The sequence below is a fragment of the Schistocerca cancellata genome, chromosome 3, assembly GCF_023864275.1.
Source record: "Schistocerca cancellata isolate TAMUIC-IGC-003103 chromosome 3, iqSchCanc2.1, whole genome shotgun sequence".
NCBI classification, from domain to species: domain Eukaryota; kingdom Metazoa; phylum Arthropoda; class Insecta; order Orthoptera; family Acrididae; genus Schistocerca; species Schistocerca cancellata.
In genome coordinates, this window is record NC_064628.1 from 282,345,370 (window position 1) to 282,359,806 (window position 14,437).

Genomic DNA, 14,437 nt, shown 5'->3' on the forward strand with positions numbered 1-14,437 from the left:
TGAATAAGAACAAAATCTAGTTGTAATGATCCACAATACAAAATGTGAAAACAACAAAGATAAATGAAATGACCATGCACTATTTTCGGAGGAAAAGAAGGCGTTTTGACGAGATCTTTATTGGGCTGCATCACTTAAACCTTTACCTACCATAGAGCCGGAAAGCCCCGTCCGTGATGTTTAATATCTTCTCTGTTAGTAGCTACACATTATATGTTAATGTAATGCTATGACTTTTTCCAATTTGTTAAGTTAGTCATAATTTTGGAAGAATTATAAAAATTTACGTATGTCTTCTCTGTTACAATGTTGCTGCACGTTTCCTCTGCCTGCGAGGTCCTTACGGTTAGAAGCAATTTTTCAGGACCCGGATGTCTGACTGTGCAGCGTCTGTTACACCATTTGCCATTGGTGATTCACGCTGTTCTCCTTTCACTGCTCAACAGACCTCCTTGCGATAACCACATGTTTACTCTGGTGCATTATTTTATAACATTTGTCTGCTCTACAAACTGAAAATGTTACGGAGGAGAAGACTATCAGATAAGGAGGTAAGGGAATTGTTGGAGCAGTCTTCTGATTCTGAAAACCCACCTAGTGAATGGAAATCTTAGGTGATGATGATAATGAGGGAGGCTTCGCCGAAAACCAGAACTACACGAAGGTGATGGTCATCAATAATCCTTCACGAAGATAGAGAAGAACAATTTGATGCAAATTCTTTTCAGTGTGACCAATTGTTTTCTGGTAATGTGAAAGAAATATAGGCTACAGCTCCGCAAGCTGGAATTTCTGGTAGGCGGAGCAGAAAGGACGTATCGAAAGAAGGCCAGGGACCTACGAGTTATTCCATTAGGAACTGTGATAATGTTCTATGTTGTTCTTTCGTGTATCACTCATTGACAAAGTGTGTATGTGAACCAACACGGATGATCGAAAATTTTACGGGGAAGAAGTTTCTTGGTGCTCTAATACTGACTGGACTTTACAAGTCAAGAAATGAGACGATCAGTCAGTTTTGAAGTGTTGAGAACAGCTGACCACTCTTAAGGAAGTTACGCCTCGCAACCGCTTCCATGCTATTCTGTGGTTGTTGCGCATTTACAGAGCAGCAACCCGACGTGAACTTAGGTCAGGTGACAAATTGGAACCAGTCATAGAAGTTTTTGAGATGTGGAAGATTACCCTTGGAGATGCCTAAATTCCAGGATGGTGCGTGACCGCGGATGATTACTTGTTCAAATTTATAGGTCGCTGTCCATTTCGACAATAAACCACCTTAGGGAATGAAGTTGTGGGAAATGTGACAGTGACAGTGCAACAAGCTACTGATGGAAGATGAAAGTGTATTTGGAGAAGGAGGAGAAAACCAGAGCCGCGTAACTTGGAGAGAATGTTATGAAAAGCCTGGTGATTGAACTTGAAAACTCTGGACGTAATACCACCAGAGATAATTTTTTACATCTCTATATTTAGCTCATTATTTACTGTCAAAAGATCTGACAGGTCAGTACTATCCAAAAAAAAAAAAAAAATAAAGTGAACTGCCTACTGATTTTACTACACCTAAAGGACTTGAAGTATACCGTACATTATTTGGTTTTCAACGAGATGTGATGATAGCCTCTTATGTTCCTAAGAAAAACAGAGTTGTTGCCGTCGTTAGCTCTCTTCATAACCAACCAACGGTGTCATCATCACAAGCAAAGAAGCCTAAACTTATAGTGTCATAGAATGCTATAAGCGGGCGGAACTGACACCATGGACCAGGAAACGCATTGAAGAGAAAAACAAGGCTCCTGACCACTGGTGGTTTTCTTCAACATGATAGATGTAAGTGTAATGAATGCATTTTTGATAATGCTCGCTACCATTAAAAATAAACGTCCGACTTTCATCAATTTGGGAAAGCAACTAGCAGGGGCAAAGAAGTCAATGAATTCATTAATAGCACCGGATTCAGGAAGTGACATGAAACAACTAGCTAAGAAAAGGAGAAAATGTGCATATCGTAAATGGAAGAAAGATAGAAAAAGTCATATTACGTCTTATAAGTGCACCAAACCTGTATGCTCGGAACATTCTGCTATTGACAGTAGACCCTGAGCAAATTTTCAGTAAGAATACAAGCTAACAGTAGGAGTATATAATTTGTGTTTTTTTAAATGTACACTTTAAATAAATAAAATTATTTGAAAGTATTAGTAACTCAAAAGTCGTTTCACCTCGTAACCATGCAAACAGTGTCAGTTTATGTCAATTAAAACAACATGGGCTTGAGAGGGCCACTGGTTAGACAATACTACACAGATTTTCTGGTAAGCAGACAGTTAATCCATATTTTTTTCGTAATATCCAAATAAAAATTCATAATGCTTAGAATAAGAGACGTAAATATTACCAAAGATTCTACACAATAATATGATCTTTCCACAACGAAATTCAATATTTGGCATAAAATAAAATTATTTCTGAAAATACGTAAGATTTCGAGCACAAACATACATGGCATTACCGTTGTAACTTAAATGTTCTATGAGATAAAAAACAGACATTTCTCATATCTTGGCATTACTGATAAAAACTTCCAGGTTGAGTAGGAGTTGTCGATGACTAAAGTTCGACACCTATACCACACTTTTAAGGACACAATGGTCTCTCAAAATAATGTTTCCACATCTACATTGTATGTATTACTTATCACAACAAGTGTGATTCACTTATTGGCACAACTGATATATCTTACACGTTAGTCGGTGAGCATAGTTTAATCTTTGTACGCTGCATTAAATTTATTGAACTACATGAAAATTTATTCTGTATCAGTACAAAACACACACTGGCAGTATTGGTGATCAGTATTACAGCTTAAAGTGCTCTTATTATCGGCCAGAATAGTTTAATCCTTATAACAAAGTAAATGGTGTATCACAGTTCTGAATTTGGCAAAAACTCTTCTTAATTTAGCTAAAACTTGCATCAAAGTCAGCCGAAAATTGTAGTGACCCCCATGGTAGGGAATTATCTTTACCCTGCAGGACAAATCGTCATCATTTTCTGCTGATAATGCTATTGATGCCGTCACACAGTGGAAACTACGTGACACATTGATGAAATAGGAGACTAAACAGTAATAATACACAGTCATATGGATAAGAAACGACGGTTTGTGTGTTTTCAGCTACTCACTTTCAAATTGAGCTAAACATTATAGTAAATCAGTGCCAGGGTATTTACTTTATGTTGTTTTGCAAAACGTTTGTTATCTTCTGCTTTTGCACAGTGCAGATCATGCGACATATATCGCCATTTTATAGCAAAACTGTAACAGTTTATCTCATACATTGGGAAAAGATGGTCATCTGACAGGTTGACCGCCATTGTTACCCCCCCTCTCCCTACCCCCCCCCCCCTTCCCCACCCAGACACTATTGTGGGACAGTGATGGTCGACGGACAAGCTGACCAACTTCTGACAATCATCATGATTATCAGAACAGTTTGGAACTAGCTGGTCAGATTAGTTGACCTTTACCCGAAACACAAATGGGGCACTGACAGTTACTTGATACATGATGACTGCCATTATCCCTGAATCAAACGAGGTGAATGATGGTCAGTTGACAAGGTGACTGCAATTGTTCCCAAAGACAATTGGGAAAATTATGCTCAGTTGATATGGTGGCTGTAATTATACCCAATGCAATTGTTGCACTTACACACAGTTAAAATGATGAATGTCTTTGCCCCGAACACCAACTGGGGCAATGATGGTCAGCTGAAATACGGTGACAATCATACCCCAAACCCAGCTGGGGCAATGACAAGCAGTTGATATGTCCAAATGCAGTTGGTGCAGTGGTGATCAGTTGACAAAGTGTCTGGCTCACAGAGTGTGTCTGCCACGGGTGTCAGCCACTGGATCTTAAAATTTTAGCGTAACATCGGACGTTGACATTGTGTTTGTGTGGCAGGTGTTGTTGTGGGGCAATGACGGTCAGTTTTCAGGGTGACTCACATTATGCAGTGTATTATAATCTCTTGTAACTTAATGATATGGTGATAATAGGCTTTTTGTCGTCAGCGAGGCACAATAGTACTTATATTCAGTTTGTGTCCTGGTTGACGACTTGCAGGTCTCGGGGTGACAGGAGATGGAATCGATTAGGAGGTATGTTTGATAGAAATTGGTAAAGAATTAATTCACACTCAGGTAAAATAACTTTTTATGTATCCCTTTCACAGGCAATGAGGACTTGTTAATCTACTCGCAGGAGAGGTTCGTGTCTTGTAATTCCACTGTTAGTGAACGTATCTTGCAAAGAATGAGCTAACTTCTCCTTACCACCGTCACTGAATGCAGTCGCTGGATTACAAAACCATGTTCACTATTTTCACATTAGCATCCAGATTTGAGAAGCATAGGGCCTTACATCCGGTGTATGAAAGTAAGAGACAGTAGCAGGAAGAAGCGTCATACATGAGTCATGAATCATATGACAGATGCGTTCAGATCAAGTAGCTAGCTGCAAGTAGTTTCGCCTGTGGTCGAAATGTCTTAGCATATTATGGACTATGAAATTATCAAGCAGTTAAAACTGTATATTTGGGAAGCAAAACTGTATTTATTGCGATTATTGAGACTCTCATCAATTGTTTTAATTTGTTTAATTATTAGTGTGAATGAGAAGTATTAAATGAGTATTATTATGTTAACTAACTTAGTAAATGTTAGCGTGAGAACTTTCTACTGAGAGAATGAATCATACCGAGGAGAAATTGGAAAGTGCAACTAGCCAGTTTATGGGGACTGAGAAAACAAGATTCATTTTATGATACATTTGTTGTTTAAAGATAGAGTTATTTTGATATTTGTGGATTCTATAAATTTGTCCTTTTCATAAATTGTTTATAATAGCTATTAAGTGGTGATTGGTCAAAAGTAAAAGACGTGATATTGCGCAGTTTAACACTAATATTGGACTGGTTACGATGAATATCAGCCTATCAGGGGACAATACGTCGACGCGTATTTTGTGAGGTTTGGGAATTGAGAATTGCTTTGTGAAGCCTAAGGGGATCGGATATCAGCCGTGATCTCAGCAGTGACCAAGTTCGGACATGTATAAAAGGAGCTCTGAGAAGATGTGAAAAGTTTACGGAATAATCGTTAAAATTTGAGCGTGAAGTAGTGCAAAGTGGACGCGAATGTGTGAAAAAGAAGAACCCGTCAAATTGTGATTTTCATACGTAGACTGTGACTTTTGACTAACCAAAAGCCGTGTGGCGTGCTATACAAAGCATGACCACAAAATGAACATACGCAGTGGCCAAATTTTGTAATATCTGAACGAGCGTTCTGACACAGACAATTCGTTTGTTAGTCATTTTGGTGACGGGTTTGGTTAGTTACCATAACATGGCTGTTACGAGTGAGTGTGACTGCGTGTGAATGACGAAACTGTAACTTAAGATTAGTACGGGCTTGACGATGTTTCGTATGACATAAGTTACAATAAATTATTACTCGCCAACTACCTTTCAATTAATCGCTTAGCTAACCTGATACTGAAATTTGTTGCACCCGTTGATTCTACTACAGCTATTCCAGTAGAAGATCATCATTCGATTTTAACAGGGAGGGCTTGTGGAATGGACTGCAGAAGAAGAAATTCGCCACGAGCAGAGTGGACACTTGGCCTAGGACGAAACAAAAATACTACCGCGCCGTTTCTGAATTTGAATAAGGCAGTACAATTTTCCGTTTAGCCAGGCCTCCTACGACCTGGCTCCACTATCAGCACAAACAGGGGCGACGTGAGAGAACCGCCACGACTCTTACCATGTCTAAGCCATAGTCGAGGATCCCCTACAGTTGGGAAATAGTGGCCAAGCAGTGCCGAAGTCAGTGGAGGAGTATTATGTTCGGGATCAGCAGCTCATAACGAATGAAATTGGCGCTTTTTTTTATTACTGTTTACTCACTTTAAATGTGCTATCGATGTCGCCCTTCATGGGACGACAGTAGAACTGGGGAGAGTTTAGTAGCGTGGCTAGATGCTCTGACAGTATTTGAAGTAACTTCTCTAATTGGCCGATTAATTTTGATATTTATGCAACAACTTCTCGAAGAGAGAACGGCAGCTGCCCTTGCGCACAGTTTTAGAAACGACGTGCCACGTCTCACCAGTGACTGGTCTTAGTGCCATACCGACCTTTCTGGACATGGAAATATGTTGGTCCCACGCAGTCTCATGCTCTTATTGCTGGTAAACCACTCAAGAAATCGTAAGCACTTCGATTCGTTCCGGAAATTCAATATCGGCGCTGCAGTTTTCATAAAAATTGGTGTAAGAAGTACTAGCAGCAATGTAAAATGCACTGACCGATATGGAAAGCTTTACATCATACACATTATGACCGAAAAATGCTACAAAATCAATACTCCAGTGTATCCATTCTGTGCGATGTATTTATTAAAATTTTATCATTATGCTAGCTTATGTTAAGTATTTTGAATACAGATAAAAGGTACGCCACAGATGTAGAATGGTATGAGTACATGATGCTTAATGAGTTTGTATAACGTTACTGAAACTCTCCAGGTGGAGATCGCAGTATAGCACAACGAGATGGTCGACCTAAACTTAAATAGAGAAAATAACCTTGTAATCAAGTGATGAAATAATCTCGTTATGTTACGCTGAATGAACTTAAGTACGGTAGTTAACACTGATTAATTCCACGTGTGGGACTGAGATGTAAAGAATCAAATTAAGTCAGCTGAAAAGCAATAAATTTGCAGTCATATGCTCGCCCTGTACCTTTACTCAAACATAGAAAAATCAGGATCAAGAAAATTAAATAAGTGCCATTCTCTGGCGTCTAATGTACACAATCTGATCAAAAGAGTCCGGACGAGTATAGCAAGAAATTTCTCAAACGAATTCTAAGGCTAATGATGGATATCAGTTCCGAAAGGAAAGCAAGTTTAATATTTTAATACTCTTTATGTGAGTAATATCTCTATAAAGATAAATACGTGTCGGACTGGTGCTTCAGGTGTTCCAAATTCCATTTACGAAAGTGTAAATAAGACGACAAGTGAATCAATAGTTAAGCCAGTTAAAATGACTTCTATTTCCTTTTCAAGAAATGAAACCGACTCAGAGTCGGAAGATATCCGCTAGTAGTGCAGTAGAGAAAGTAATTAGTAAACGGAAAATGACAGTATATAAAACTCTGACGTTGTTGTGGCAGCAGAACTATTCTTTACTCGTAAATGTCACAGAGGAAGAAACGCTTAGTCTCACAATACTTACTCCAATAGTTTCTTTATTTGTGGGAACTCAAAATTGAGTTTACACAAAGTCTCAGCGACAGGCAGAAGTACTTCCATCCCTCCCGCAGGTCCTGCTTGTCCAATTTCCATTACAAATTTCGGTATATCTATGGTCGTCTTTGTGAAAGACAAATCAATCTGCGTGAAATTTTTCGGGGGATCCTGAAAATGAAGGTACTGGTTACTGATTTCTAAGGTACAGGGAATTATGAACTGCTGATACAGCCTGAATGTTTTATTTCAGAATATTTATCCACACACGTGGTTGCTCCAAACTGTAAACTAAAAGTTTTTTACCTCTATTAGAAAATATTCTCACGTCAGATCTTCTACGCCCCTACCATAAAACGCTTATATCCAAGTGTTAAGAAATCTTCGAGATCCACAGATCGACAATGAACTGGTGACACATAGTAGACTAAACATAAGGAGTCAACATTGAAACATGAAACGTGTGGCATGCTAGTAATACAACGCGAGGAAGCGTGCTGGCACAGTAAATACACTTTGATCACATTAAGTGATTCTCCCTTGCATCTTCCCTTTTCCTGTTCCCTTCTGCACATATTTACCCCTTCCCGTACCTCGTCATATTCTTGCCGCACCCCTTCCCTCCCGATATTCCCATCCTCTCCATTCTCTCTAAACCGACCCCTCACCCTCCACCTCTCCCCTCCCCTTCCCTGTTACCCTCCTCTTCCTCTTCACTCACCTTCTTCACTACCTCTCTCACACTCTCTCTCCCTTCATACTCTTAGCACTTCTTTCTCTAAAACGGAAAAATTTTGATCGATGAAACATGTTATCGTGTAAAGCGAATTTGCCACAAGAAATACAGCACCTCCTAACGTATCATCGGCGACCTCTGCTAACTCACCGTTACTTAGCACTTGAGCCCTCGTCTCTTGCTTCCCTTAAGCTGTTGATACTGATGAAGTTACTACAATGTATTCCCCTTGCGTTACAATTTTCTCCATGAATATTAACCATTGGGTGCACATGTCCATTGCAGTGGATAGCTATTAAGTCGCTTCTTTGCCATTTTCAATCAGTGCCGAGGTTGCACATGCAAACAGGGCACAGCACCAGTTCGAAGCTTCCACTGGAGTGAACTGCGTACATTTGAAGTCTCAGGACTGACTGAAAATGGTAAAGTGACATTAACAGCTGTTCACTGCAGTGGACATACGTACCGTATGGTTAAGTTTATAATTTTAAGTGAGGCAGAAAAATTGGAATTTGTGGTAAGGACTGTGAGACCAAACTGCTGAGGTCATCGGTCCCTCATCGGTCCCTAGGTTTACACACTACTTAATCTAACTTAAACTAACTTACGCTAAGAACAACACATACACCCATGCCCGAGGGAGGATTCGAACCTCCGAGGGGGCAGCCGCGTGAACCGTGACAAGTCGTCATGACCACACGGCTACCCCGTGTGTAAGTGAGGCAGTTATCCAAGAGCTTTTATTTTTAAAGTACGGGTGATCAGTTGTGAAAAGAACAGATTTGTGGCACGACTTACCTTCAGTGGATCTGTGGTGATGACAGTGACCTGGTGACCTCTCTCTGCAAGAGCTCTCATAATGGCGAGGAATGGTATCTGATGGCTGTGTGCTGGCGTCGGTACTATGCCCAGAATCCTTGCACAAAATGATCTCCCGGCGATCATTAAAAACAGACATAACGCCAACTCCTTTTTCATCTGAAAATGTAGTCACGATGAATTAAACACTCATCGAGAAGTGATACCCAGAATTTGAATACAATATGAACAGACCGACAGTGGAATTGGAACTAACGTAACCTAATTTATTAGCGACCCTTTAAATTTTACATCGAATTTTAGGGATGTCCTGCCCAAAGGAAGGGAATGACCCTAATCAGATAAGGTATAGGAGAAATAATAAACAACAGGAAATAGGACCTGTGACACAAAGACAGACCGTATGGAAGGCACGTGGACGCAACAGAAAGATTTTGAAAACACCTGACCGTTGCAGCCAAAGTCGGACTGCAGCGACGGCAAACTTCGATGTAGGTACAGATGAATATCGCAGCACATTGGATCAGCGCCCAAGAACGATTCTGCTCAGTCTGCTAACCTGCAGCTATATAGGGACTCGCAAAACAGGCCCCACTCTCATTTCGGCTGCTGCTTATTCTTTTGCACATTTTCCTCGAGTCCTTGATTGGGTAAAACATCGTTCCTCTGACGCATGGAGATGAACACGACATTGGTGTTTTGTATGCCACGTACCTGCACGATGTTGTGATTACGACCCGCCTTACTGCATGCAGTGTGATTAGATATTAGCATTATTCATAAATGTATTACTGGACTAGGCAATACTCGAGCAATGCACTCAATGAAAAGAAAAAAAAGCGACGCACGGCGAAGAAATTATCCGAAATGAACGGAAATCGGTACTTGTACAGACAAAGAAATGATAACAATTTTAGAATAATTGCGTGATTTTTCAAGAGAAAAAGCTTCACAAATTGAGCAAGTCGATAACGCTTTGGTCCAAGTCTGGTCTTTATGCACTAGGTACTGATTGGCGGAGTTCTCGGATGTTCTCCTGGGAGATATTGTGCCAGATTCTGTCCAACTGACGCCTTAGATCGACAAAATCACGAGCTGATTGGAGCGCCTGCCCGTAATACTCCAAACGTTCTGGATCGGGGTGATCTAGAGACCACGAAATTTGCGGGCGGGCATTTCCTTGCTGGTATGTAAACCCAGAATGGCTTGCCACGAAAGGCAACAAAACGTGGCATAGAATATCGTGGACGTACGGCTGTATTGTATGGGTGCCACGGATGGGACAAAAGGACTGCTGTTATTAAAGGAAGTAGCACCCCAGACTAATACTTCTGGTTGTCAGGTCGTATGACGGTCGATGATCAGGTTGGTATGCTGTCACTGTTTGGGGCGCTTCGATGGTAATTGGGGCTCATTTCGAAGCGAGACTCGTCGATGAAGACAATGCGACTCCAGTAAATGTTATCTGTACGTGTATGACACATCTACCGATTTCCGTCACATTCGGACAATTCCTCGTGGTGCGTCGTTTTTCATTTTCTTTTCCTTTTTTTGTATTAGAGTATATTTGAAGATCATTAAATATTACTGAATCTTTATGTGGAATGATTAGCAAACATCATCACGGTTCTGCTACGAGTACCTTCGATAGAACTGTCAATGTATAAGCTGGAAGGAATAAACCACCCCAGGAGACACCAACATTCAAAAATCTGTGGTTCAGCTGTACACAACGAGCTCTAGAAAAACTAAGCGGCAGGGAGTGCTTACTCAGTCTGGAGCATTAACAACGACCCTGCTACTTTTCTTCTAAGAGTGACTTCCAAGGACACACACCGCGGAACACAACTGAGAAAGAACTTAAAGAAACGAGTGGTACTGAAGAACTGGACTCCAGTGATGTATTGTGTACCACGTGCTGCTTCGATGTAGGTAGCAGTTTCTAAGTACTTATTTTGATGAATTCGGTAAACACACAGAGGTTTCATAGTGGCTGCCTCTCCTAATATCAAATGGCTACCAAGTCTAATATGGTACAACCTTATACGCATACAGATGCTATCATTATTATTATTATTAATAATAATATATCAATTTTCTTGGAGATTGTGGGGATACAGCCCTATACAAGAAAGTGTTGGCAGCTCTGTCTCACTGATTGGCAGACACTGAGGCTGTGAGACATACTACGTTTGCGGGAAGGATGGAGGTGAACAGATGATTTTGCATGATGGCTGGGAAATTGCGGCAGCGTGGTAACCGTTGGCACGAGGCATGGAAGGCGTGCCCGTCACGGCTGAACTGAGTGAAAAGTATAGGCGCTAAGTAAACCTAAACTCTGACTGAGCCTCGTTACAGAAAGCCCAGTACCATCGTTACAAAGAAAAAAAAAAGACGAGTGCGTGAGTGAAAACGCGCCCTCGAGCAAGCAAGCAGCTTTTAAGTTTTTTCGATGTCAAAGGTTTTATCATCAAAATGAAGTTTGAAATTAATATCTCCACAACACCTTGTTCGATTTTCATAGACTAAGTGTCCATGAGTAGGACTCAAGGAGTTCTATCAAAATGAAATAACGGATTTTTTGTAAACATAATGTATTTTACATTACAAGTCACAACAGGCAGTTCGTGCATAAAAACGTGAATTTTCATCATAACAATGAATACAATAATGAAAGTAACGGCAGCATACCAAGATGAGCTTACATACTATGTATGTGTATATGTATTTGGTTGTATTTATTTTCATTTGTTAACAGCAAAATAGCTTCAAGTAGGATTTCACTAGCAAAATACCATATACTAGACAAACTAATTAACATAGCAGGAAGACAAGGACAGCAGTGAAAGTTCGAGAAAATTTGCACCGTAATTGATGTATCATATGTACGTATAGTGGAAAATTGATAGTTTAATTACCGGAAGACGAAACAATATTGATTTGACTGACGAGAGTGCGAAAGCTTAAATAACCGGCTACCATTTTGAAATGAGTTATTCGTTATTTCGATAGTCATACGAGTCGTATGGTTGTCATAGCAGTACCGTGAACACATATGAATGAGCGGCTAATGTTTTGCGTGTCGGTAGCGTCCGCAAAACAATGTGGACGGTACAGAAATCTGAAACTTTTACGCATTTGTTAGCGAGCGATTTGAATTTACGGTTGTAATTAGTTCACCAACATGCCATTTTAATTTAAAACATACGCTGAATGAACTTTGAACTACTTCCGAGTGCTTACTGGAATTTACACGTTAATTCATGTAAGATCCTGCTCTGGTTCGCTTTAAGCTAGTTAGTGGAAGTGAGCCTGAGAGGCCACAGACGGTTGAAGAGATAGGCGACATTATGACGAGTGGTGTACTAAAAATGATGAGACAAATGAATGATAATATTAAAGGTTTTCTTAAAAAATTAGATTAAAAATGTGAAAGACGATAAAATGATTTGGGTAGGAAATTAGATAGTATCATCATTAAACTGGGCACTTTTAGAGACAAACTAAAAATTGGCTTTAGAGATAAATCTGGGGGTATATATTTTATATTGGGTAACTTGACTTTCAATCTAGACAAAGTAGAAGAGAAACTGTCGTCAGAATAGATGGAGTTGGGACTGAATGAAGGGAGATAGACTCGAGTGTGATGCTTGTAATGTTGAGATGGGGAGAGGCTATGGTTAAAGTGAATGAAGAGATTATGGCTGGCAATGAGAATTAAAATCTTTAGTAATGGATTAAGTGGGAAACTCAGCTGGCAATTTAAAGGAGTATAAAAAAAAGATGTGGTTGTTACAAATAATATCGAAGTTAGCCAAACAGACAGCAGTATAAGTAAATTAGAACTAAGAAATACGTGTAGAAGTGTGGGGTATCGTGTTATGAAAGCATCCAATAGTAAAACTTTCTTAAGTGAAAGCAAATACCATGCTGTTTGTGAAAGGGATGGATGATGTAGGTAAAAGCAATGTTTTTGGAAATGTAAGTTGAGCTGTAATGCAGGCACATACTGGATAAACTTCCACAGCTGTAACTAAATGCCATGCAATAAAGTTTCATGGTGCATGCAAAAATTATATTGTGGAAAGTGTGAATGATGCGTCTAAAATTATGTTTGTGGAAAGATTGATGGTGGGTCCTGATCAGACCTGTGAAAGTCAAAGCTCAGATTAAATTGTTTATTACGCAGTGTTTGGGAAAATATAAACAGCTGATGAGGGTAGCTTAAACTAATCCATTTCCATGATAAAGTTCTGAATGTACTAGAACATAGGTGGCATCTAAAAAGGCAAAGGACGGAATTTACAAAAGTGAAATTTTCCCTACTGGGATGTAATTTGGGACTCAAGAAACAAATAGAATCAAGAGACGAAATAATTGTAGGTAGGATGATGCTAGTGGATATTTAATTAGGAGTATATTAAGCAATTAATCAAGGACTCGCAGGGAAGGAATTAATATATTTTCAGTTAGCTGATAAGGATAATAAGATCGAAATAAAACTTGTAGCGACAGTGTATTTGGCATCATTAAAATACAATAGTAGGTCAGGATCAGAATTCTGCTGTGGTGCTTGAGAGAATAAATGTATTAAATTTAATTTTAATAATCAACAGCCTCAGTTGCACCGTTTACCTAGAATTTACCTAGGTTTCAGTCGGGATAACCCAACCTTCTTCAGAATAACAGTAACTACCGTTTGTCCATAGTGGACATCGTCAAGCTAAAACTACAAATCCATAAATTATGGTCAGGCTATAAAACTTACGTGGAACTGCCACGGCCCCACTTCGCGACCGCGATGCGGCAGCCACGAGTGCTGCACTGGAACTGACCGTAGCGTCATGAGGACCACCTAGGCGGACACAATACCTTCCGCCTGCGCGTATACTATGTGATAGCTACTTGTTAGGACAAGACGTGAACTTAGCTCCTGACCTTGAATTACTAGTAAAGTGAAATAGAAGGTATAGCTGAGGAAAAGAGCGTATATGTTAACCTGTGCAGAACGCACTTAGATCTAGTGTCTTAGCATTTATGAAGTATTCATTGGTCATGATATGAGGAAGAGGAGAGGGTAACGTCATCTTGCCACAATCTACTGGATACGAAGTTTTGGTTCGGACTAGCCGGATTAGTTTGAAGTGATCTTACTCAATGACGTTTAAAGGTGTCTTTGGAGCGTTACTCGCCAAATTGCATCATAATTTAACCATTTCCCGTCATCCTGCCATAATTTAGATTAGTTCTTTAAGTACATATTGACCTACGTCGGTCAATTATTTTAAGTGTGTTCACCGGAGCGATGTTCGCTAAGTTTCACTTTAGCTTTGAGCATAATTGACCTATGTCGGTCAATAGCTTTTTAGCGTGTTGACTGGAGCGATGTTCGCCAAGTCACACTTTAGTTTTGAGCATAATTGACCTATGTCGGTCAATAGTTTTTAAATGCGTTGACTGGAGCATTGTTCGCCAAGTCACACTTTAGATTTGAGCATATTTCCGCTGTCATTCCCTAAGTTTAATGGTAGTGGTCATCAGGCCAGAATT

General features: G+C 39.9%; 1 protein-coding gene across 1 annotated transcript in view; it reads right to left on the reverse strand.

Moving 5' to 3' along the window:
• LOC126176265 (UDP-glucosyltransferase 2-like) overlaps positions 1 to 8,926 on the reverse strand; it is a 30,253-nt gene extending 21,327 nt beyond the window's left edge. The window contains exons 1-2 of the mRNA XM_049923412.1: positions 8,867 to 8,926; positions 7,322 to 7,503 (exon numbers count right to left, since the gene is read on the reverse strand). Of these exons, the coding sequence (XP_049779369.1) occupies positions 7,322 to 7,503; positions 8,867 to 8,926 (242 nt within the window). The remainder of the gene's footprint in view (positions 1 to 7,321; positions 7,504 to 8,866) is intronic.
• Positions 8,927 to 14,437: the final 5,511 nt, after the last annotated feature.